At 44.3% G+C, this 27,166-nt stretch overlaps 1 protein-coding gene across 1 annotated transcript in view; it reads right to left on the bottom strand.

Annotated features, from left to right (window-relative positions):
- Positions 1-27,166, bottom strand: part of gabbr2 (gamma-aminobutyric acid (GABA) B receptor, 2) — a 170,911-nt gene that overhangs the window by 112,211 nt on the left and 31,534 nt on the right. Inside the window, exon 2 of the mRNA XM_047605430.1 lies at positions 10,217-10,354. Within this exon, the coding sequence (XP_047461386.1) occupies positions 10,217-10,354 (138 nt within the window). The remainder of the gene's footprint in view (positions 1-10,216; positions 10,355-27,166) is intronic.

A 27,166-nucleotide genomic window follows, 5' to 3' on the forward strand; every position in this document is an offset into this window, starting at 1 on the left:
TATAGTTTCAAAGGAGCCTCCTAATGCCGGCCTCAGAGAAGCTCATTTCCGACACAGATTTTTGGGTCGATGAGATACCCGGGCCACGTGATTCTAAACTGTCCCTATATTGGGAAAATATCAGGAGGAGATGAAGGTGACAGCAGAGTCATTCGGGGTTTTGTAAAAGCTCACAGGCAAGGCTGAGCCGCAATCAGTGAAAGCAGAAACGGATTCAAAATCAAGGTTTTGGAAACCGTGCACCTCAAAGTTGGACAGCGGACAGCGCAATTTCTATTTCCATTTTTGCAGAACGCAAACAAAGACATTCATCCTGAAAACCCAGTCACACACAAAGACACACGACAAACACAATGCTTCTCATTAAGGCTCAATAAAGTGTGTGCAAATAAAAAAAACATACACACACACAATAAGATGTTATCTCATTACCCCTGGTGGACCATTTCCTTCATTGTTTGGTGTTGAGCATGTGTGTGTGTGTGTAATGGGTGACTTTAAACACTGAGGTCAGACTCTCACCATAACTCTTGTGTTGTTTGAGGTAAAATGATTGATTTTGTCAGTGGAGCCTGGTGGCTTTGAAGAGAGCAGTGTAACGGCTTCAGTCCCTTGTGGGCAGTCTGACAGCAAGTAAGACAGTGATATTATTATAAATATAGTGTCCACTTAATATGGAATGGATTTCTTTGTTGTTTTTGTGTCTTCTGATTGGTCTTCTGACCACCAATCAGAGGGCTCCTACCCTTTGTCAAGTCTCGATTCATGTTACTGCAAGGTTAGGCAAACAACAGGAATGTGGGAAAATACATTAAAACCTATGATAACAAATTCAGAGACAGCTAAAGTTGGCAGACCTTGGAAAAATCCATATTTTCACACCAGTTTTCAGTTTTTACGTATGGTTATTTCCTCTGCTGCACCCACACTTCTGTTGACAAGTGTACATTTTTTACACTTCCACACGTTTTAAGGGAATGAACTACTGCATTGCTGTTGTTCATTTAATCTATCAGCAGTAAGACAGGACGTCAGGGCTTACCAGGAGACTGAAGGCCCACTGATGGCCAACAGTCCAATCAGAACGTGCCAATTGAAACTAATAAAAAAAGTCTAGTCTCATCACACATACTGTATCTGAAGCGATGACAATAAAGGTCATTACATTAGGTTACAGGGAGCAGAGGTACAAAATGCACAGGACTTTAACCCTTTAAAACCTGAACGGATTGCCGGCAATCGGTTTAAGAATTACCGTAACTCACAGTGGTTTGCGCTATTGACAAAATTCAAAGTGTGAACACTTGTGCTTTTGTCTGGAAGACAACTGTGACATCTCAAGGCTATAACTAACTTTGTTTCTACCAACAAATTCCTCCAAACAAGCCCTCTCTTCCTGGGTCTCCCCGTCTTGTGTCGTTCCCCAGAGGACGACAAGTGAATATACTGGTTGAAGGATGCTGAGGTTAGAGCTGCCAGACAGGAGGTCTAGAGGAAGACCAAAGAGGAAGTTTATGTAGTGAAGGAGGACATGAGGGTAATTGGTGTGAGAGGAGAGGATACAGAGTATAGGGTGAGCTGGAAGCAGATGATTTGCTGTGGTGACCCCTGAAGAGACGAGTTGAAAGGAAAAGACATTAGAAGCCAAAATGGTTAGGAACCACTGGAGTGAGCCACATATCATCCTCCCACTGATTTCACCATGTAAAATGAGAAGTAGTCAGGATTACAGTGGAGTGTTTCCATTTATTCTTTAATCTTGAGCCAATACGTTTAGGGAAACTGATCTTACTTTCTCAGTTACTCAGCGTTGCCCCCTGCTATGACTTAAATTATATTTGTCAGTTTTACTTCAACTTTACTCTTGGCTGCCAATAAAAACCCAGAGTCAACCTCTACATGCATCCGAGCTCTTCTTATCACAATAAACTCATTTTAGATGTGGATTAATAACTAATTCAAGTCAACTTAGGACTTGTGTTCAAAGCTTTATTTCCATGCATGAGTGTACACACCAAGCGAGTTCTTCAAAGTCTTACGGACTGCGATGCCCCAAATAAGAAATATCAAAGGCAAGAAACCCCAAAAGAGGCAAAAGATAAACGGGAAGGGAGGCAGGACTGTGTTCACAAGATGGGTGTGTACAGTAAAGTGTGAAACATCACCATCATTAGTATGTCACGCTAATTTTCTTCATACGCTTTCAACAGCGAGAATGAAAGTAGTTCGATGGAAATACGTTTGCATTCCTTTTGCTCACAAACCTTGGTGTCAAATGAATGTGGATGGAAAAAGAGGCAGGAGAGAAACACTGTTTCCGTTTGTTTCTACTTCCTCAGGAAGAACAGAAACAGCGTGAGCTGCTGACAGTGCTCTTGTTCCCATTGAGTGCCTCTGAACTAGCATGTTTATTCAATGTGTGACACCAACACTTCCAACATGTTAACGGGCTGCATTCAACAAACGTTGCTAATTAGCTAATGACTGTGTTTCCAGTCAAACTGCGCGCATTCGGCTCCGTGAATAGGTACAACAGCGAGTGTCAGCTCAGCTTTACGCTACATGCCGGAGCATTCTACAAGTGCCGGCAGCATTCATGACCCAAAAAAAAAGGTCTGATTATGCATAGTAAACCATGTAATTAATATTTTCTTCTGTCTCTTTCCGCCCGTGTTTTGCCTCTGGAGATAAAAATGAGAGAAACTGTGGCAGAGTCAATGAGAAAACATTGGGATTAAGAGGAAGTCTCCCTATTTTCACATCTATGCAGCATTTGCTTTAAATGTCAACATTTCCCTTGTTTAACGTCTTCAACAGCCTGTCCCATAAATCTGGAGTGCAATTTACAACTTGAATCATCCACCTACTCGTTTTCCAAATGGTAGCGCCACATGCGTACATGCATATCACAACTGAATATGGCAATTAAAAAGCAACAGTGACATCAAGTGCTTCCCCAGCCAGCTTGTGAGCAACATTAATCCAGACCCGGACTGGTCGAGAATGAGGGACACCACTCCCCGCTTCCCCTGGGTGTTGCCTAGAGGCTTTGAGACTGGAAGAAAATCCAGCCTAATTGTCTCTCTTAAGCATCTTGTCTTTTCCCCGATGACCATAACATTCACAGAGAGAGAGAGACAGAGAGAGTAGCCTTGACTGAGGGTGATGGGAGGCAAAAGTGAAACCTTGAGACTGGACCCTGTACTTGGCACTTTGCAAAATTAAATGTGTGTGTGACTGATTTCAGGCAGTCATTAAGGGATGCTTGTTTTTATACATGATACAGACTTACTGATTGTAACTGATGTTATGTTGTCTTGCACTGTCTTGATACCAGATTAACAAGATAACTTAAGCAAATAAAATGACCTCCACTCTGTCTGAAGGAGAAAATTATGCATTTTAAAGCAAAGTGTATGTACAGTGGTGTTGTCATCCAGCACAACTGCAAATGAATGACAACACAACTGGTCAGTTAAGTCTGTCCCTGTGTCTGAAATCTTTCACTCACTCCCTAACCCCTACTCCCTATGTAGGGTCTATATATTGAGCTCAGTCCCAACAGCTTTCAGACACGTATCATGGTTTGACGCGCAGCTAATGTCCTCACCGTTGTCGCTGCTGTCGCATCATTACGTGTCAGACTGCCGCTGGTTGTCCCATTATAATTTACACATTACTAAAATGTGCTGATTTTGTAAACAAATATGTGCGATGTTCATGAAATAAGAAATAAAGTTATGTTTAACCCTTAAAGACCTAAACATGCGCCTGGGGATAAAAAAAAAAAACAACAAAAAAAAACAACAAAAAAAAAAACATGTGGTATTTTATTAACTGGCCTAACAGTGGGAAGTTTTTTCTGGAAAAAAAAAAAAACGTTGGACTTGTAGAATTTCTTGAAGACGTTTCGCCGCTCATCCCAGCTTGACTTGCCACTAACAGCCATTAAAGGCAGTGCCACTAGAGACGCAATGTGTGATGGGATGTCCACCACCCGTTGGGTGACCATTGGGTGGTCACTACTTTTTGCAATGCTTTATGGGAAATTTTGAGTCCCCTGTGCAGGGCATAGAATTTGACAACTAAGGTTTCGGCCACTACTACCAAATGGTGTAACCCCAATAGAGGGTCCTATGTCGAGGGTCAGGGGGCAATTTCGGACACAGCCTGTGAGACAATGTCATGAAATATTCGTTACACACCACAATAGAGAAATGTATGCCAAATAATACTCGCAATTGGCTTTCAACTCTCAGGAGATTTCAAAGAAAGGCTTTTCCTTAAGGGATACTTCTGTGACATCTAAAACAAAGCTAAAATCCCTCCAAATGGCTTACCATGATACTGCCAGTAAAAGTTGCAATAACAATCTGAGCCTGTCAGTGGTTTTAGTGGACGTAATATGATGCAGGAAGCTAACTTCCCTGCAGCCTTTCACAAACCGATGGCTACACCATCAGATTTTTATCCCCATCAATCATTTACACTCGACTACATGGGGAGACAAGGCCCGGTTCAAATAGCCCAAATCATCCCTTAAACCTTTAGAGGAGAATTCATATAACCTTTACATGGCACACAGTCACACACACGGCACAGACACGACCTGAACTTTACACATAATGATGATATATGATGATCAGTTGTGATGCCCGCCCTCTCATCAGAGATTTTACCCTAAACTTTGGATGTGCTGAAATATTGATACAGTACACGGGAGGATTTGACGTAAGTGAGGCAGAATACTGCAGCGCTAGGCATCGCATGTTTTATTGAAGCATCCGGTGTAGCACTCAAGCAGGGAGAGAAAGAAATAAAATGGAGGGAAAAGATGAATCCGAAGAGGTGGCAGAGGCTTTAAAAAACAAGAATGGTGCGCTGGCGTGGCAGGGATTCAACTTCCCCTGTCCCTAAATTGCTTGGTTTAATGAAGCATCGACAATCAATACAGCAAGCGGCAAGGAAAAATGAGCTTCACATACAGGTAACTACTCACTTTATGTCCAGGTCTTGGCCAAAATACCTTGAAGAGGTGTATGCACTCCTTCCTCCTCCTAAATACTGAGCTCATTATTCAGTGTCATCTAAAGATAAATGAATCAGAGGGGTTCGTTTTGCAAGTTTTACACTGAGGACACTAGAGATTATACAAGACCTTGACCATGCATCCACATGTTCCAGGTACTCCACACAAAGACACAAGATGACATCACATTCCCGCGCTCAGCAAAACTTCTACAAGCGATAAGTTTTGCAGGAATAAGTCAAAGCACTCTTGTCTTCTACTTCTCTTCCAAATTACGAGAGGCAAAACGGTCGGGACGCATAATTTTTCATTACACACTCGACGTGGCTGAAAATGAACAGTGCTACCACTGATAGGCCTAATTGGTGAGTGAGAAGGGGCCAGCAACTGGAAGCAGGGTGGGCTCGGGCTATTTCCTGGCACTCAATGAGCCATTTAGAAGCCAATAGACAACTGCTGCTGCTGCCGTGGAGGGGGAAAAGGACCTCTTCCTAAGTTAGGATAAAGAGAGTGCAGCATGTCGACTGGTCACCTGTGCCAGCGATTATTTGAAAGGCTCGCCAAATGCATTCTGGAATTGTATAATATCATGGTGGGGAGAACACAAGGTTAATCACTCGGCAAGATGGCTGCCAAGAGGACGGATTCACCATTCATTGTCTTTCAGAAATAAAAACACAGCAATCAGTGGCATTTGTGGCTCATGGCAGCTCACAAACACAGCTGCATCTTGCCCTGCTTCCCTGAATTTCAATTTTATGCCATTAAAGTCTATGTCTTCTCCCTGTCTGTCTATTCCTCCATGATTCCCTCAATCCACTCCTCGCCATCTGTCCACCAGCCCTGCTAGCATTCCTATCCACCATTTTAATGAGCCCGGGCGGTCATTTTAGGACGCGTACAGTGCGGCCCCGCGTACTGTAATGACCGCGACGTACAGAGCGACGCGCTCGCGCTCGGGAAAAGGAGGTCGGCAAACGAGGCACTCAAACGACACCGCAAGACATGAGTCAGAATCAGAGGGTGTCATAAACGGATCCGTCCTTTCATACAGCACATGAAGAGCGTAACAATATGCTGCAGGCAAACTCTATCGATCACCAACGACAAACCTTCTACGGCAGGCACTGGTGGGGGATCAATAGTAAAATATTTATGCGCCCAATCCCAATCTTTACATTCTCAGATCTATTTTAGTGTTACAAGAATTTAGTTTAGAGTAAATGTGCGTTTTATCATTAACAGGGGCGCCGTATGACGTGAACATGCTACCATGAAGATTCAGTCCATTTGACAGGGACTCTGTCACAGCCATATGCAAAGCACAGCTGCATGAATGCATGAGCCGCTGAAGCCTGTCCATAAATGAGAAGAGATGTGCCGCCGGTGACAGACTTCTGTCACTTAGTCCCTTTGACAGCACCAGGTAATGCCCAGGTGCAGAGCAAGAGCGGGTAGCCATGGCAACATTTATCACTGACCGTGGGTAATATATATCATTACCAGTGAAATACATAAATATGCAAGGTTTGAGTTAAGCTTCAAGTGATTCATTTCAATAATATTCATTTCTCTGGTGTCCAAGTGACTGGTTGACTTAAGATTATTTTATTTGACTCTATTCTTATGTCTTCTTGGGACGCGTGGACAAAACAATTTCCCTGTGGGGCTCAATAAAGTGATCTTGAATCCTTAACACTGATCTTGCTAAATATTGAGCTATCGGCTGCAGGTTTTCACTCACTCAGTCTCATTATTTTTGGCTGACAGATCATTGATCGGTTTCTGTATTTATTGCGGCAGTTACTCACTTCGCTATGTATTTCACAGCGCACACGTGACGCCTTCCTCAGTGTATGTGCAGCTGCAGATCTTGTGCTGGGTCACACTGACACCGGCCATTTTAACAGCTGGTAATTTACCTGCCAAAGAACCTATCACGCTAGTCCGTCTCCGATGTCACATTCTGCTGTGGCAGACATCCGGAATTTAGAGGAACTTTTCTGCTGACAGGGTTGTTAGCGTTTGAGCGAGAAAGCTCACAGATAATTAAACAGGGCTGGGGAGAGTGGAAAATTGTTTTTTATTAAAAGGATCATTTGTTTTAAAGTTATGAACCTAATGGGTAAACTGTCAGCGTGGACGAAGGATGGTTACAGTAAGTGTTTGTTTATTGGATCATTTTTCTCCTTGCTCCATCTTTTCATAATTAGTATTAATAGCACTTGCATTCCTTATCCCCCTGTCTTATACGGGACACATGTTCTGTGGACAACTGATTGGAATTCAAAAATACTGACTACTTACTGTTAGTACAAAAATATCTGCACAGATACTATCCTTCTGAAACCTGATGTTTTAAGTGTGAGTATGTGCCTTCAAGTGTGTGCAGAGATTGTAATGAACGGGTGTGCAGTGGGAGTTTATTTTTGTTGAGCCTTTCAAAGCTGACTTCATTAGGCATCAACACTGATTGAATGCTATTTTTATGGGTGTATGATTAAGCCTTTTCCAGGAGTGGTAGTTCTCTCAGTTATCTCCACTGTAGATAGTATCTGCCAGCTCCCTGTTTTGATGTGGAAATGATGAGCTTGTTAAGCCTGGCCCATAAAATCACCATGGAAAATTCTCTATTTCCTTCCGAACCAAGTTAAGTTTTTTACAGAAGGGGTGCCAGGGCCGGGTAATAAATATGCACGGTGACAGGATTCACAGCCTTAAAAGAAGATTCCCACTGATGTGGTGTGATAAAAAGTTGTGGGGTGCAGGATTCAAAACCTGTCATCTCCCCGCTCTCCCACCTCTTTTGGCTCAGGGAGGTTCGTCCTTTTCTTACATCCTTTCTTTTCAACCCCTCTTTCGCTTCCCCCCTTCAAACAAAACCATTAATATAGCTTAAAGCAATGGCAAAAGAGCTCCCAACACGGGGGGCATAGAGTTGCGTGTGCTGTATGTTAATTAAAAGTACGACATTCAAATACTTTCATACACAGATTCTAGACACTATAAACCATCATATAACATGGGCACACAAGTCAAAGTCCTAACCCTAACCCTAACCCTAACCCTAACCCTAAAGTCAAGAAATAGATGGCCTCAAGTGCAATGGTCAAATTTTACAATATAGTGCACCAAACATGTTGCCATCTTACTGTGCATTTATGCTCCAAAAGCTATCTCATGTGTTGTTTACATTCACTGACGCACATTTTTGCACATCTCCAGCTGACATTGTAGGTGCTTGATGACTCATACAGTGGTGAGAATATAGCCCAGGTCTGCGAAGACATCTGGCATCTCAGCGCCATCAAGGAAAAAAAAAAAAAAAGTGTAGGAATGCTCACTGTTTAATTAGTTATTGTATATAGTTGTACACAGTTGTAACTAGATGGAGGTTGAACGTGAATTGATCTCAACACTGTGGGGCTAATTTCATAAATATCTTCAATCATTCAATTCAATTCAGTTTTATTTATATAGCGCCAATAACAATGCAAATCGTCTCAAGACGCTTCACAACAACCAGCCTGCAACCTCCAGAGCAAGCCTGAGGCCGACGGTGGCAAGGAAAGACTCCCTTTTAACAGGAAGAAACCTTGAGCAGAACCCAGCTCATATGGAGGAACCCATCTGCCGAAGGCCAGCCGGGTAGAAACAGAGAAGATAGAGAGAAAAGAAGAACAGGAGAAACAAGATGAACAAACTTCTGTCATAGATACATACATCAAGCTGAAGGAAACATGTAGGGTATAGTAATATAACACATAGCTGATGATCATGTCTCTTGGCCCATAAGAAAGCTCTTCAGTTTCATTTTTTCCTCATATTTTTCCTCCACTTACGTGCTGTCTGGCATTCAGGCAGCATCACAACGTGTGTTCAGGATCAGAATACCGTGAATTTGTTGGTGATGGTTTGTGTACAGACAAGACAAACAGCCTAGTTGGTGAAGTGCTGGGGGGAACACGCAGTACTCGACATGATGTTCTGCAGAGCATGAGATTGCAAATGTTCCTCTCACAGGTATCACGGCCAAGCGAGCCAATAAACACAGACGATACATCAAGGCGCAACCCCGACAGACACTTAAGAGCATTTAAAACTCAACTGTGGCTTGCACCTTTGCTACACTTGGATCATTACCGGTGAAAGGAGGCGAACATAAAGTAGAAACTAAGTTAAATTATTCACATTTATTGTTATTTTACTCCTGAGCGACCTGAACAAGACAGTGAGTGAAAAGGTATATGAAAAGGAGCAGATTCAAAGCAAGAAGAAGAAGAAGAAATACAGAATATGTGCATGAAACAAAGGCAGCTTGAGTTTCTTGGAGCCATTTCAAGTCTCATCTGAAAGGTCTCTCTCAGCCATATACCAAGATAAGTGAGAATCTTCACAGGCATACACTATACCATGTAATATAGCATTCATTTCAGGACACAGCCTCTTGAATTATGCTATCTCTTTCGGGCCACAAGCGCCACTCCTTTCTTATCTATTCCTGATAACCGTCGCAGGGTTTGCAGCGAATGAAATGTGTTATTGGTAAGAAGGTGTTCCTCCACCGTCAACCTGTAAGCAATAAACCGGGGGGTCAAAAGTTTGCGAGATCCGAGAATTAGGGTTGTGTAATTTCCACGGCGAGCAATCACGGAGCTCTACCGAGCTAATAGCTGCGAATGCCATTTAGCAAGCAACTGACCTAAGTAGTAACGCTTTTATTAGATCATATCGATGACAAACACCCCTTAAGCACATTTGCAGCTATGTGAGGCGCATAAAGCAGCATTTTACCGTTTTATAATTTGATAATATCCTTCCCTTTATAGGTCCAAGTGCTTCAGCGATGTCAATCTTATATTAAAAAAAAAAAACCCACAGACTCTTGGTCTGGGTTTAAACCTGGAAACCTCATAAAATAGAGGGGGGATTCTACGGATTAGAGCAACACCAATTAGACATTCAGCCTAGCAAGGTTAATGAGGATTAAGCCCAGGACCTGTCTGCACACCAAAAAAGTAGGGAACAAGAATTTCTGGAGACTCAATTTAGCAGCAACTACAGATTTCTGTGTACAGAAAAAAAAAAATGCAAAACCTCTTGTACATGTGAGTGCAGTGACACAGGCTCTACAGGGGACACAATCATACACATACAGCATGGAGACATATCTAGCAGAGCCCCTACCTGCACCAGATTCCAGCCCTCCAAGGACTCGGCAATGATGGAGGTCACGGAGGGGCAGACGCCTCCGAAGATCATCAGGTGTTTGGGGCCGTAGCATATGGCATCAAAGAAGGCCCTCAGCCCCTTGGCGTTGTCACACTGCAGACAGAGGAAGGGCGGTGGAGGAGAGGGTGAGGGGGAAAAGCGAGGGGAGAAAGAGAGAGAAGGGACACTTTATTTAGTTTTTGTCGTAAGAACAGGAACGCCGAGGGGAATAAAGGAAGACGTTTCTCCGAATTTCGGAAACAGCGTGAACAGATGGAGGTGCGACTGAGACGGAAGAGAGGGAAAGTTCTAATAACTTAAGAAGAAGCGTTAGATGTTCTAACCTACTGTATTTTCAGCCACAGTGTAGCTTACACACAAAAGGAGTTGGATAATATTTCTGCTTTGCAAACTCTACCTAGGCCGCAAATTTCAAGGTCTTGACGTTTACCGATAATCTATACACCAATCATGTGTAACATCATGACCGCCTGCTATTGTGTATGGGCAAGGTTGAGGGGAGGGGCCTCTGTGGATCAGACTTGATCCAGTGTATCCTACAGATATTTGATCAGTTTGGATCTAGTGAATTTGAGAATCTGGTCTGGTCTAGGTGGGTGGTACATGTCTAAGTAACATCCACATGAATGCCAGGTCCAAAAGTTTCCCAGCAGAACATTGTATTGTCACAAGATGGTCAATGTTTTCTACTTCCCCTGTCAGTGGTTTTAATGTTGTGGCTCGTCATATTATTATATGCTTTTACACGACAAGGATATATTCTTTTATAAAATATGTGATATTCTGAAACGTGAGTTGATGAAGCACTTACACTCGATGCCACGAGCTGACAGTTAGTCCATGAATCAATATTTACTAACTTTAGAAGGGGAAAAACCGCCGCGTTCACAAGGTCGTTAAACTTCCGCACACCGTGATGGGCGAACTGTAAAAGCAGCCCACTCTCTGGTGTCAGTTTACCGCGTGTGTGTTTTATTACAAACAATGTGACATTTAAATAACATTTAACGCGCTACGAGCGCCGCGGCACATGCTAACATAATTACAGTCTTGTGCGTGCGTGTGTCTCGAAACCATCACGTAAAACAATGTAGCTCACGAGGCTGAGAGAGAGATCCCCCGCTCTGGTCCGATGCTGCAGGAGGCAGCCATTTCAGGTCACTATAGCAACCGGAGAAAAGCAGCGTGCGAGGAGGAGAGAGGGAAGCGAGAGGAAAAAAGCAGTGTATGTTTCCATTGATTGCTACATGAGCTGGCTAACTGGGTTTTTCTGCGATTTCTTGATTTGCACAGCTTGTAATGACGTTCCTATCATCAGTAAACATCCACCCGCTTCACTTTTCTATCACGGCCACTCGATTCGGGACGCGTTCCCAAGTGCCGCCGACAGACGGATAGACGGGCCGACCGCCTGAATGGCAGGTGGCGCGTGTGTGTGTGTGCCTCCTGACACAGTCCGTCTCATCTGGAGAGCGTTTGACCTTGTTAGCCATCAGCCGGCAGCTGAATGAGATTTTCGCGCCGAACAACGGCCGCGGCGCGCGGCCCTTCACGAGGAAGATTGAAAAATCGAATGCGGAGAAACAAGATCACTAACAGACGTATAGGAGGGGATGTTGTGATCTGCCGGGAACTTTATTAACTGCGTCGCGGCGCCGGAGCGGTCGTATCTTCGGTAATTGTGGCCCGGGTTAAGTCGAGCAGCGACTTCCAGCAGCTTCCCGGCAAAGTCACGTCGTCGACTTCTAGAGGCCCAGATGGCATCCACGTCTCCACGGTGACATTTAATGCTGTGACTTAAGTCGTAATGCTATTGTGTTAAAGCTTCTTTTTTTTTAATGTTAAAGTGTAGAAGACCAATTACTGGTGAACACGCAGTTTTCCCCTGTGCGTGCCGTTAGAGAACAACGTATGCCGTAACGCCGGGCGAAAATAGACGGTGGATATGCCTCAGGTGAAATGAAAAGGAGAAGATATGATTAGACACAGTGGGTGTTCCTTATCCCGGCCACACAGCTGAATGAAACAGCAGGCTATTAACGGAGATATCCTATTTGCATACCCTTATCATTCATTTCTCTACGGCTGGCCACAAGAAGGCGGGCCTCTCAATTGGTTAAAAAATAAATAAATAAAAAAAGTAAATGTGGGAAGCTGAACTTGTCAACGTGAGCACAATAGAGCCCGGTGATGATGTAGGTTTAAGCCGAGTTATTAGGCAGAGTGACAACGTGCTGTAGGTGGTGAATAATTGTTATGTTCCTTACTCTATTAGCAGGAAATAGGACCAAACAACAGACGTGTGGTAAACTGAACCGTACGCACGTGAACATGAAAGAGAATCTAGGCCGAGCTCGGTCTATTTGTGATCACACGGTCTAATCTGATTTCCATATTATCTGACTTCTTGATACTTCTTGATGGGACCTCATGGCATCAGCTTATATAAAAGAGCTTTGCACTAATTTCAACAAATGAAATGAAAGTAGCTCAAATGTCTTACATAGATAGGAAAGTGTAAAAAAAAATAAAATATATAAATAAATAATTAAAGCCGAAAGTAGTATCTTTAAACAGACACAGAACACAAATGCAACAAACCTAAAAGGTTAAGAAGCAGGAAAATAAAGAATTTTAATCAATGACCTAAATCGCAAAATCTTTGGTTGATTAGACATTTGTTATATATTTCATTAATTTTCCCCCACAAAGTTAAATTTCTTTAACACATTAACATGAAACCAGCATATTTTGGTAAAGGGATAAGGGATAGCTTAATATTAAATGCAAAAAGATAATAATGAAGTATGTTTATAAATAGCACTAAGTCTAGTTTAACACACACAAGGTCTCTACTTAATCTCTCCATCAGTTTGGGGGTCCTTGGCCTGAAAAACATTGAAGACCCCCGCGCTAGGTGGTCTGCAGAAGTACTACAGCGGGGTCGCAAAATCTTTGGTTGATTAGAATTTTATATATATATATATACATATATATACATATATATACATATTTTAATTTTCCGTTACCATTTTCCTCCACAAATTTAGCAGTTACACAGTCAAGGTCACTGTGACCTGACAAATGAATATTTGAACCCGTGAATTATTTGAACAGCTTAATATTGAATGCAAAATGATAATAATAATGTATATTTATAGAGAGCAGTAGGCCGAGTTTAATATAGAACACATATAGTACGTAGGAGGTCCCTACTCCATCAACTTGGGGTCCTTGGCCTGAAAAATGTTGGCGACCCCTGACTTAAACAATTTAGAGATCACCAAACAGTCGCTTCTTTTTGTTTTTTTCTCTCCTCTCCCTTTGACTGCACACATGCACGCAATCTGTTGTGACTGCTCACAGAGCCTTGACCGGTGTGTTGTCATGCCAACCGTGTGACTATTCGCTGTTCACACTTTGCGCGCTAGAGGAGGGAGAAAGCCGCGGCGGGCGCGTTGTACCGGCGGCTATATTTAGCCTCTCATTAGGTAGCACAACCACTCAGACATTAATCAATACTTATTCGGCTGCGGAGACGCTGTAAAAAGTTAGAGGGACAAAGCGGGACAGAGGGAGATGAGGCAGCGGGATATATGACAGGACAAAAAGGCACGGAGGCGGAGGTGACGGCGAGGGGAAGCGGGCTGAATGGAGGGCGAGAGAGACGGGACGGCCCGATATTAACTGTCCAGTAATCAGGCAAAGTCGAGCAGTATTATAAACCTGTCCTCCATTATAGCTCCACAATAGGGTAATTCATGCCCGTGAGATTGATTCTTTGGCTCTCTGTGATGCTCAGCAGCCGAACAATGCTCTGCAGATTTGCCTATAGTCCATCAAATATATTTAAATGCCACATCTAAGGTGATTAGACCCCAAATCTTTAGATCACTTAATGACATTTTGTTCAGACGCACAATTCTCCTTTTTTCTGTTTCTTTCCTCTACTCTTTTATATCCTTTATGCGTTTTTCAGCCAATCCCGAGCAGTCGCGGAGAGGTTTGGGCGCAGGCTGCATTTTACATCCCAATTTGTCCTCTAACAAAAAAAAAAAAAAAAAAGGCATCAGCCGAGACAAATATCTCTGTCCCGAAAAACACAAATAAGTTCTGAGGACAGACCGGTTCAGCGAGGGAAGACACAGCAGCACTTCACTCTGAGGCAGAGCTGTAAGAAATACTACAGCACTTTATTTCCCTCTACTCCAGTCTGAAATCTAATTCCTGGCATTTGGAGGCCATTTGGAGCAGATCGATGGGGTTAACGCCCGTAGTAATCTGTTTGACTGCCTTGGGAGACAGCCAAAGAAGGTGCGGGTGCAACCTGGGAATGGAAATTCAAGGGATTCATATATCCCTGTCTAATGCTGAGGATCCGTAAACAGTAAAAACTTACTTCGGGCCACCACAGAGTCGCAAGGCGCGCGCAACTTCGCGCTGAAATACGACCGGCGCTTTACGTCGCTCGCCGGATCTCCAAAGCGTTCAGGCTCGTATCGTTCTTACTCTTTTCGGCTTGACATTTTCCAGTGCAGTGAGTTTGCACCGCGACTCGCACCATTTAGAGTGTATTACTGATGGAACAGCTGGCAGAGGAGGAGTCTATTTCAAACGCTTCCTCCATCCATTGTCTCTATTACATTTCCCTTCACACTGACCTTTACACGGAGCTACTGAGATTCATTCTTATTGATTTATCATTACATGATGACATTAGCCTTCTGTTATTGTGCTGCTGATAAATCAGACTCGATTAGGCTAAATGCAGGAAAACAGCTTCTCTGGAATGTGGCGGTGAATTATTTATTTTAAACCATTTCTTTGGGACAATTTGCATGTATTATATATTTTAATCAAACATTTATATTTCAGTAAAATAAGTGTCTGCAAAGGACCAAATACAGTGATCCCTGCATATCTAAACTCCACTAAAAGGTTCACATGAAAGAAAAACGAACGAAACAAAGAAGCACAGAAGTGCCATTATTTAATAATTTAATAGTTATTTTAGATAAGTCCACTGTGCCACACCACACAAAATATGTGATGATTAATTAACACTTAATTCATACCCTCGGATAAATTATCCTGCCCTCCGTTCACAGGGTCTAACACATTTTACTAGGGATGTGATAAGCCGTTAAACTCTCTATTTTCGAACTCGTGTTCACCAGCTCACCTCGACGCCGCACGACGCACGCAAAGACCACGGCGTGTCACACGTATGCGCGACGCACACGTGCATATGCGCGAGCGATATAGCGTGACAAGAGCGGGAGCCGATCAGAGGCCGGAGCTAACCATGATGAAATGCCTTGTTAACGCTGCAAACAGAGGCAGCTGCACCTGTCCCTCGCCTAATGGCAAATTACTGCACCCAGATCAGCAACCTGGGGCCCAATATTGCATATACGCGTACACATGAGAGGGAGGGAGGGAGGGAGGGAAGGAGGGAAGGAGGGAAGGAGGCAGAGACACGGGGAGGGGAGGGCCGGTTTCCGATGTCAGAAGCAATCTGCTCCGTTCACGCACCGCCTTTATTGATGACAGGGTGAAGCACGGGTGATTACCAAGAATCCGCGAGAAACCCACTGCAGAGTGCGCGTCTTCACGGGTTAAGGATAGATGCGGGCATATCGTCGCCTCGCGTATTAACATAATGAGAAGTTGTGCGCGCTTGTGTGAACGTGACGTGTTGACAACGTTTCTGTTTTTAACCCGCTAAACAGATGCATCCACCGACTGAAGACGGGTCTTTAGTCGGTGGATGCTGTTTGTCCTTCACTGATGCCTAACAAGGGTATTGATTCAGGAAACCATAGAACGCCTAGAAAGAAAAAAAAACAAAAAACAAGCGGCACAAGTGTAAGCAACTGCAGTTTGAAGGCGTTTCGATGAGCTACTCCTCATATTTTGCCTAAATTCCGTGTTAAACTTTTAAAACACTTGTCCAAGCAGAGTGCTGACAGAACGCTTTTCAGCTGAGGCATCTCCAAAGTGTCTACCTCTGAGGCTGAAAAATGAAGCAAAAACTGCAGCTTTCTAAAAATGAACACTCGACACTGACTCTGGCAAAAACAAACTGACACCATTGACCAGGGGTTTCAAACATGAGGCGTGCGGGCCAAACTCCGGCCCACCAGAGGGTCCAATCTGGCCCGTGGGATGAACTTGCAAAGTTCACTATACACTAATAATTTATTGCACTGTTTTAGTTCCGGACAGTACTGAGACCCTGGACAAATGTACAAATGTGCAAAACATTTGAAGTGTCTTTGGTCTCCGTAGCTACTTTTTCCAGTCACGACAATTGGACAATAACTGCATTTTAATATCAAAGCTTAAATGTATGCATAATTAATGGGATGGCTGCTTTGCATGACTTATTAGTGCCGTTGTAAGTTGTTAGCTGTCTGCACAGGCATCATTTGACTGTCTGAGAGATAAGATAATGGCCACAGTTTTGAACTAGTGGGGAGTTAGGAGGAGTCAGGCGCTGCCAAGTTCATGATGGCTGGAGTCACCATACTGAGACCTAGGGATCCTATAGGTGACGTCTTAGTGGGTTTGCCCAGTGGCATGTTCTCAACAAGCACTACTGCATTCATGGAAGTGCATCTCCATTGTCACCTAAATTGTTGTGAATGCTATTAGTTGTAAAAGCTACAACCGACAGCCATTCCTTTTCCTCAAATAAAGTCCCGGATCGCTCTTCGCTTCACAGATCACTAGCGAACACAATAATCGAACACATTATACACCTCTACAGTCAAAAGAAATCATGGGCTCCTTGTTGTCGAAGTTCCCTTTTCAAGTCATCCTTGGGCGCACCTGCATGCATCCGTCTTGCCTCCGTGCTCTAGGTGTCCGTGCGGCACATGCAAGAAGGAGCCGGTCTCCGGTAACAGCTGGCTGCCGCGTGCACTCCTTCGCTGAATTACTTCCACATCCCCAAGCCAGGAGAGGAAATGTGAGCCTCAGAAATTGCTAAAACATATGCTTGGCATTATAAAGCCCTGCAGAGTTAGCAGCCAACAGGTCAGATCTAAAGAAGATTAACAATTTCCCCATGTACAAACCCAACTAATCCTCTAAACTGTGCCGTGGCTGCCAATACAGCCACTGTCAGAGGAGGAGGAGGAGGAACCGGGAGGTCTGCCGGGCGCAGGAATCAGTCAGCAGCAGCTGGGTAAAGTTTTACAATTTCACCATAAAGCAAGGGGAAGGGGCGCTTCAATTCAGCGCCGAGTTCACCGGGTGCTATCCATCTGTCATTTCAGGTCAGCACCCGCACCCTGCTCACTGAACTTCCAGTGGCAGTGGCAGCCTCATCTCGTCTCGTACCGTCCTCACACGTACGATCTTTAAGGAGCCGGAGCCATTTGTTCTCCCTCGCTGAGCCCTCGGGCAATTGAGCGGTCCACCGGGGTGTAATATATCGCCCACCGCGCCTTTTCTTTCTCCTTCTAAATGCCCGGGAAGACATTGCTGACAGGTAATCCGCCGTTTTAAGGAACCGATGAAAAAGCAACGGCCGAAGCTTTCGGGGAAGACGCTTGTAAAGGAGCGACCAGAAGGAGGGGACGGGCCAGAGGACGCGAGAGGATGAAGTCGAGCCGCGCGCGCTGCAAGCATCAAGGCGCTTTGTGGTAACATTTAAACAGCTGGCCCCGGAGTACCGGAACAGAGTACACATTGATTGAGCGAGAGTGGATGAAGTAAAATTGAGAGCAAGCAGGAGTGATGGAGTTGTTTTTTCAATCTGGTCCCTTCACATTGTAAGCCTGCAACACAGAGGAGAGGAGAGGAAAAAAGGAAAAAAAAAACAGGAACCTAATACTTGTCTGGGGAGAGACTGGCCTTTAAAATCCACTGCGACAGACTGACTGGGCTGCTCAAGCTGATGGCTGTTTGCCCTCCATCCCCTTCTCTCCCCGTGCAGTCTGGCTCTTGTTATTGCACTCAATCTATCTCTCACTTTCTGGAGAGCTCAGATGGCCACCGGGATAACCATGATGGCACGTTGGAAGCCTCTTCGGTGGTGACAAGTCCCTTTCGCTCTTTTTTTTTCACTTTCCGTCACTCCCACTCACAATATTCTGCCCCTGCGCTCGCGCTCGTTCTCAAGCGCGCAAATTCACCAGATAAATTATCATCCCGGTGCGAGCGAGCGGGCACCAAAACCCAATCTTCGGGGCGAAAGACGCACGCGCGCGGCGGCGGCGGCACACGGGCCGGCTCGCTCGCGAATTACAGATAAGCTCGAGTTGGCCAGTGGTCCTAAAATCGCGGTTGAACACATTGCACCTTTATTAGCAATCTGTGCGGCACAGAAAGCAGGGGCTGCGTTAAGCCTATTACAGGTTGTTGTGCTTTTTGACGAGGCCTGACAACTGCTGGAACATGTTGTGCCATCCAGCGAGAGGGGCGGACTAAAGTGAAATCCCCCTGAAATGAAAGGAGGGGAGATGTAAAGCGGGAGATGAGGGGCTGTAATTATTAGACTTTTCATTCGGTGTAATTGGACGTTGCTCGGAGCTAATAGCCTCACTCGTGTCATATCGATCGGGGTCATTTGAACCCCTTTTGTTTAAAAACCACTTGACGTTCTTTGCTTTTTGTTCGAGTTCAGTATAAAGACGAAAAAAAAAAATTAAAGTTCACCGTGCTCTTATTGACCGCACTGCAGCTGGCGAATGTGCTAACTGCTAAATGAGAAAGGAGAGGAGAGAAGGAATGTGGTCAGAGAGTGGAGAGGAGAGCCCATTATCATCCATCGTCGCTTGACCCGGAAGGCCCCCACGGATGTCTGCCCCACGGGTGAATTCAGTAAAGCGGGAAAGAAAAAAAAAGGAAGAGGAGGAAGAGCTGAGGGTGATGCTGGTAAAGAGCGGAGCAGTAAACGAGCGTTGGATTAAGGGCCCGTCTGACTGATACGCAGCGGTCCAAGGTTACTGCAGAAAAGAGGCAGAGAGACGTCGCCGCGAAATGATTTGCTTAATCGTTACATCTGCTGCTGCAAAATGCAAACACGGTCGATTTTTTTGACTCAAGGCGCTCCTCTCACGATGCTTTTTACCTTCCACTTCATCACTGACAGCCCGGCCTCAAATGAACTCCGAAATGAAAAATTGCTCCCCTTCAAGATACTTGTTGGATTATTTTTGAGTTTTCCTCAACTGGAGCGGCCCATAAAGTGAATAATAAGGCGGCGTATGAAAACACTCATATTTCACGGCAGTTGGGGATATTAAATCTTTACGGACAACAGCTGCTGGAAAGTTTCGAGGAAGTCCAATGCCCCCGGCCCCCTCCAATCTTTATGAAAACTGCTCCAGCATAAATACACAAGTCCTGGCGGATATTGGGAACCTCTGCTTCACATTTAAATTTAAAAGCCTCTACCTCCTCCATCCTATTTACCTTATATATAATGTATTTTAAATAAATAAATCACAGATGAGCTGCTTTGCATCCACTTGCTTCCACGATAAGACAGAGAGCCAGAGCTGTGACACATACAAGGATACTTTTATGCCGTGGCCTCGGGTATATAATTTAAATGCCAAAATAGTCAAATTAAGTTTTGCTTGATGGTAAGATCTATACCACCTCCCTTCTCAATTGCAGCCCAATGCACATATATTACGAGAGCTTCATTGGTTTAAGCTGTTTAAGAGTTAAAAGAACAATTTGCATATTTTACATGGTTATATGTGCCAGTCTATTTCCTGCCACAGTGCAGTGCCGTGCCTTACAGCTGTACTGTCACAATGAAGACCCAGGCTAGCAGTTTTTTTTGTTTTTGTTTTGTTTTTGTACGATTTTGGCTTTGCTACGCTAAGCTAACCAACTGACTGTAGCCTTGTAATTAGCAGAGAGGCGTGAGGTTGTTATTAATCTTCACATTTAACTCTCAGCAAGAATGTTTTCAGCGGCCCTGCACGCGCATATCTATTTAGCACCGCGTGACATCCCGGAGCTGCAGGGCCGACTTCACCCAAGCAAATAAAAACAATATAGTGCAGTAGTGTAGTGCGCAGCAAATATAGACTGTTTTGAAAATGGTCAAAAGAGGGAGAAAAGGCTAAGACGTCTTGACCTTTACTGTCGAGGCATGGTTTAAAAAAAAAAAAGAAATCTTACAATTCCCATGATGCAACCAGAATTTCATTAGACCAAGCCGAGATAAGATTATTCTGTCGGACTTGACAAAGCTGCTAACATGCCGCACCAGATGGTCTCTAAAGCTCCGTCCGCATATTAGCGATGTGCTACATGTCCATAGCTTTGTGGACGTCCTGGGCTCTGGTTGCCTACGCTCTTGTATATTTCTCTCACCCCAAATGTGAGTGAAAGAAGCAGGACATAAAACCAGCGTATGATTAGAGTAAATTCTTCGACCTGCCTTCAACCAACGTTCCAACCAATCAGCATGGGGGATTTGGAGGTGGGAACTAAAGTCGGCGTTTGGGAACGTTTGCTTCCTGGGTTAATTAACTGTATGATTAGCTGGTAGTTGGTAGTCACCTCACGCCCGAAGGTTTTACGCCTATCACCGCGATCTCTTGTCACCGCGTCACTGCCATTCTCGTCCCATTTGTACGCCCCTGTAAACCTCACAAGAGCAGCTGGCTCGCAAGGTGACAGAGCTGCTCAAGTGTCGCACTAAAATCTATTTCTCAAAGGTGCAAGAAGCACGACGGTTGGACCGGTAATTAAGGGAGCGAAAGGAGGTCCCAGGCTTGATATTTTCCTGCTGTGGCCTCACCTGTCAGTCATCTCGGCGTCATGTTTTCATTAACTTCTAGCATGTAAGCTATAATGGGAGTTTAGATTCGCCGTGACATTGTCTTTTGGAGGGGCACGTTTAACAGTCACAGCCCGTGTTCTCGCGCGCCATCGTCCTCGCCGCAGCCACAGAAGAGAGCGGAAAAATTTAGTGACATTTAGTCGGGCCTGAAAGGACGAACACCAGCGGATTACTCATTCCCATCTATTGACGACTTTTTAAAGAAGAATCAACTCTTTATTCCGCGGAATAAAGACAGATGGGAGTCTGGCAAGTGTGGGCACGGCAGAGCTGGGTTTCCAGCACAGCGAGTGGGTGCGTGGAGGTGTGCGTGTGTGTCTTTCATGAGCGCAGTTCAGGCTGTCCCTCTCCCTGCAGCCTGAGGATTCTTCTGTCCACACACATCAATCTTGTTACAGCAGAACGCCGCCTCCCAGGAATCCTGGCCTCGTCCCTGTTTGGATTTAGCACCCCTCTTTCATTCTCTAAAACCTTCCTCCCCAACTGCGACTTCTCTCTGTTTCATCACCGCTCTCTCCCCTCCCGCTCTTTCTCACACACCCTTTTCCTCCGTCTCACAGTTGCTTGCACCTCTCTTCCACTCGCCGTCACCCGCCGCTCTCTTTCTCCACGTTTACTTCCCACCTCTCATTCATCCCTTCTCCCTGTCTCCCTCTCTCTCTCTGCCTCTCCTCTCGTTCCTCAGCCGCACGAGGTTTTAAGTTATTAAGGGGCACGGCTGCAAGCGTTGCATCACCAGTGCATCTTCCGCGGATGTTAACGTTGCAGTTTTCTGCACAGTCCAATTACGCTCTCGGTTAATCACCCCGACTACATTTATTCTTTCAAAAGGCGCTTTGAAAGAGTGGACTGACATAATATGGAACGCAAATGTGCTTATCAAACATTCGCATTAGGTGGAATTTGATTAAATAGTGAGTGGCGTGAAAGCACAGAGGACCGCGGATCAGCTGTTGAGGTTAATGGATGATGACATCCCGGCGGAGAGAGAAGGCAGAGGTGTAAAGTGTAGTGCGCAGGATGAGTACTAGTGTGACTTATCCAGCCAACCTTGAAGGGACAGTTCAAATGTGAAATGCCAACAAAATTCTTATTTCTTTAGCCTCCTGCGTGGTGATATGATTGGCAGGCGCAGTGTATTTCCTTGAGTAAACTGATGGAGACATTAAGTAGGGACCTACTTTATGTGTTAGATATTAAACTCGACCTAGTGCTGCTTATAAATATACATTATTGTTATCATTTTGCATTCAATATTAAGTTATTCAAATAATACGAGGGTTCAAATATTCATCAGACCGAATCACCAGACCATGTTGGTGGTAGCGATCTGCACTGTTAGCTTCTCTTCTGCTAATATTACGGTGTGCATCTGGGAACAGGTTCTTGGCCGATTGTGTGCAACCTGACAGTCAGTCTTGTGATTGGCTCAGCAGCGATAGGGGCGGGGCCTACTGTAAAGGAGGCTTTGATTGACAGGTCTCAGCTAGTGTGGCGCTCTGTGTGAAACAGTGCGCTGTTGAGACAGCTCCTGTATCGCTGAATGAGTAAAGTGTTGACTGAAAGATAACCTCTTCTGCCTCCATTTATAAAATATGCTGGATGCATGTTATATGTGGTCAAAAAATTTTAATTTATGGGGAAATTAAAAATATATATATATATATATAAAACATGTCTAATCAACCAAAAGATTTTGGGACCCCCTGCAGTACCTCTGCTGACCCCCTAGGGGTCGAGGACCCCCTGTTAAAGACCTATGGTCTAGACTGATTGGCATTTTGGGGTGAACTGCCCCTTTGATGCTTCCCTAAATTTTCAGCAATCAAACCGTATTTCTACTCTGAATAAATCGAGAGATTGTAAACAGATCTTTCTAATCTTGCACAAGTTTTTCTATCCTTACTGTGCCGCCTGGGACATCAACCAGCGCATATTTAACCAGGCTGGGGGTCATGCCGACAATAATCACAAACAATCATCAATCACGCAGAGCTGCAAGCCCGCCACACACGAAACAGTCGCACACGAACACTCACGGGCATTCACCATCCAACCAGGTGGTCGACTCTTGTCTCACAATAGCGCATTTCCGGGCCAAATAAACACTCCGGTTGAAGGCATTGAATGTGAGCGCTTGTCTTTTCTAATGAATCGCTTATTGACTGGCTGGTATTGAGGTGACTGGAAAGCCCCTTTCTCTCACCCTACAGGGTACAGCAGGAATGTGACAACCGGAGCGGTCGGACAATACGGTCTCGTTTGAGGAGCTGACGTACAATGCTGTGTTGCCATAGCTACCAAGAAAGAGAGAGTAAAGGGGTGATTGAGAGAGAAGGAAGAGAAGGGGCTGGACTGCAAAGGAAAATTAATTTGTGTACAAGGCCATGTCGCAAAGAAAATTGCGTTTTTTTTTCCCTTAGATGGGGAGAGAGGGAGAAGCTGATGTTAGTCCAGTGCTTGTGTGTCTGTAAGTGCGTCTACAGCAAGCTAGGTGCCATCTCGGTGGATTTTTGGAGAGAAGTGTTGCAGGATGTCAGAGGGCTCTTCATTACGGAGGCTTTTAAATAAAACAAAGTGAAAGGCTCAAACCAAGGTGCCATACATGGAGCTGGATACACACACACACATTAATGCAAAGTGAAAAGGGAAATGAAGGAAATGAAACACTCTCTGATGAATTCACTGCATGTATGTGTCACAGCCCTCGCTCACAAACACCAGCAGGGAGGGAGGGGGAAAAAAGAAAAAGAAGAAGAAAATAAAGATGCACAAGAGCACACTTTGCACACCGACAAAGAGACAGAGCGAGAGAAAGATTTTTCTCTTTTTGTGGCATGACGACTCGTCTGAATTCCACGGCTCTCTAAGTAGGTCATGCAGCCTTTTCAGAGTTCCACTCCTCCCCACGCTGCATCAAAAATGCATAAATCCCAGCATATTCTCCCTGCTAGCAGCTTCCCAGGCCGGCTAAAGCACATCTTTAGTGATTCTAATCCCATCAAAGGTGGTTCTGCTGGTATGTAAACACAACACGGGATAAAACTGCGATCTCTGGCAGCTGCATTCACGTCCGCTCCTCGTTTTTTTTTCGGGGGGTGATGTTTATGAAGTTTTAAAGCAGAAATCCACTTAGTGAGTAGGCAGGCCTGACGTTGGCTCCGGTTCAGGTAAAATAAAAGTGAGCAGAGCCTTTTGGTTCCGATGCTATCTTTCGGGACACACTCCACCGCCAGACGAGCTGAACTGAGTTGAATAGTGAAACCACGGAGTGAACACAGGTGAGATAAGCGCCGGCGTGCCTCCCGACAATGGAGGAGCAATCAAGAGGCGGCACCTTTGCTCCGTGTGGAAATGCTACCACCGGCGTCCACAGTGCCGTTCGGAAGAGCTGCGGCATCTCCTGATGTTACTGCGTCCGGGAATTAAATGAATGACTTTCATGTTCCTTTTTAATGGCAGGAAAAGAAAGTGTCACGTTTGCGTTTAATTTATAAGAAAGTGACGTTAAAATACGGACGGACATTTTATACACGCTTAGACAAACGACAGCTACGCTTCCTGTCAACCAAGTTCTCTCTCTCACTTGGGGTATTGAGTTCATGCATAGATTAATAATTGAGTAGATCACAATAGCGGCCTTCCTCTGTTACATCCCAATCTTTGACCACTGAGCCACCCATGGGACCACAAATGACAGTCATCACCAATGACTCTTCACAACTGCATCACCTATCACGGTGCTCCTGTGTGTGTGTGTCTGAATAATTTAAAAGACAGCAAACTGCCCATTCAAAATTGCATGTAAAGGAAACCACATTAAGGACAGCTCTAAATGCATGACTGAGTAAGATGATCTGAATTATCTGTGTGTATAAATCTATTTATAATGTCATCATGTACCATGAAAAAATATAGGGCTTCTAAGTCCTTAAACCCTTTTGCCTGGATACACCTAGTAACTCAAGGTCCACAACGTTTTTTGTACCACCAAGTTGTACTTAAGGGCTTGTGATTGGAACTGTAAGTTGCCCAAATAGCTAATTTTAGCTTGTTTCATGTGTACTGTCCACTAGGGTTAGGGTTAGTCTAATATCTGCTCAAGGCCGGGCCCCACAGTCTTGCACAAGTCTGGGATCGTTTGCATTAGATGAAAAACTAAGAAAAGTTTGAAAACTCGTATATATCCTAAAATCCGCCACAGCAGAACCAATCTCTGTCTTCTTGTCAAAGCCGAGAAGATGAAAGCACTGAGGGTAGTTTTCGGTGAAGCAGAAAACTTTATTTTACTGCTTCCCAACTCTGGGGATGTGTATCTGTCAGGATGTCAAAATGTAATATTAATGAAGACCACACATGCTGTCAATAAGAATACACCATAAGAGGCTGACCTTAAAGAGAGGCCTGAAGCCATCTTAAAACTCCACCTCATAAATAAAACAACTAGCGTCAGCCAGCTGATCAACAGAACAATACGAGACCTTATATGCGAGAGTCAGAAAAGATGATGAAGTGCAGACTGTATATGTGACGGGAATCAGAGTACAGGGAAGGATATACAATATCCCCTGACTGTACAGCAGTGACATCAGGAGAACATTTAGCACAATCTGGTCCTTCACATAATGGCCTAAAGAGATTGGGGCACATTTACTCCTGCAGCTTTTAAGCACGGGGACTAGGGGTGGGCGATATGACGATATTAAATCGTTAACGATTACAACATGAAGGCAATCTGTCAAACTGTAGAGATCGTGGGATAGTCTAGGGCACATTCTATAAATTGCAGTTCTATGCTGATGCTCTGACGTACCAGACGTATTACGTCGTCAACCTGACCAACCAATCATAGAGAATTACCAGCCTCCTTGTTTATGTGTGTAGCATTAGCCACATGGAGAGCCATGGCTGAAAGCCAAACGGAGTTGGTCACTAAAAAATATTCCACTTCCATTATATGGAATTGGTTTGGATTTTCCTCAAGTGATGAAGCGCAGGCAAATATTATGTGCACAGAATCATTTGAAGAGGAAGCATCCCAAACAATATAGTGAGAGCCAAACAGCGAAGGGCCCGGCGGCACCGGCACCGCAGGCGGAGGCAGCAGCTAGTGTAAGACCAAAACAGTCAACATTAACAGTCAACATTAAGTCAAGCAAGCGATGGAAGCAGGTAATAGAAGCAGTTACCTTTTATCTTGCAAAAGATATGGTACCGTTCAAGACGGTAGAAAACTTTCTGGTACTACTTTTGCAAGAGGGCACTTTATTAGAATGTGTTGTTGTTTACCTTAAACTTGATTGCTTGCACATGCAGGCAAAACAGCGACTACTTAAAATAACTTAAAATAAAGTCTATTAAGAAAGGTTCTTTGGACTAAATTGTCTGTTTTTCATTTTTCAATTTAAGATCGTGATAAAATCGAAATCGTGATTTTATTTTTTAAAAATCATGACATGATATTTTTGCCATATCGCCCAGCCCTAACTGGGACTGTTTTGTATGGTCATACCAAAGTTCTGGCAACATTTTAAGGAAACCAAAATGTTGGTGCCCTGTGAACAAAAGCTTTGACCTGAGGTAAAACTGAAGTGATTTTCATTATAGAAATCAACAAGAATCCTTCACTTCTGACTTTGCCTGAAGGCGACCATGACAAGTTAAGCTAGCAATGATTTAAACACTTTGAATGTTGTAGATGTAGCCTTGTAGACACCACACCTTGACTAAGTTATCTTCCAAGCTCCATCTACCATTGCTTTCTTGCGATGAAGTTGGTCCATAGTGTATACTTCAGGTTCTGGTTGAATAAACACGTTGCTACTTCATTGATGGAACTAACACTGCCTACCCTTACCATACTCTATTTAACTCATTATATATGCAGCCAATGCAGCTGGGTTCACTGGACCCTCCTTCATTTGGTGGCAGGAATAAAAGTCCTGAATGGTGTTTCCTTGATTAATTGGTTAGAAAACTCCGCGTTTGCATCACAGTGTATTTGAATCAACTTTAACAGTGGCTCCCACTGGAGCATTACTCAATCAGAATCAGAAAAATGTTCATTTATCCCCGAGGGGCAATTAGGA

The sequence above is a fragment of the Mugil cephalus genome, chromosome 14 (genome assembly GCF_022458985.1).
Source record: "Mugil cephalus isolate CIBA_MC_2020 chromosome 14, CIBA_Mcephalus_1.1, whole genome shotgun sequence".
Classification (NCBI taxonomy): domain Eukaryota; kingdom Metazoa; phylum Chordata; class Actinopteri; order Mugiliformes; family Mugilidae; genus Mugil; species Mugil cephalus.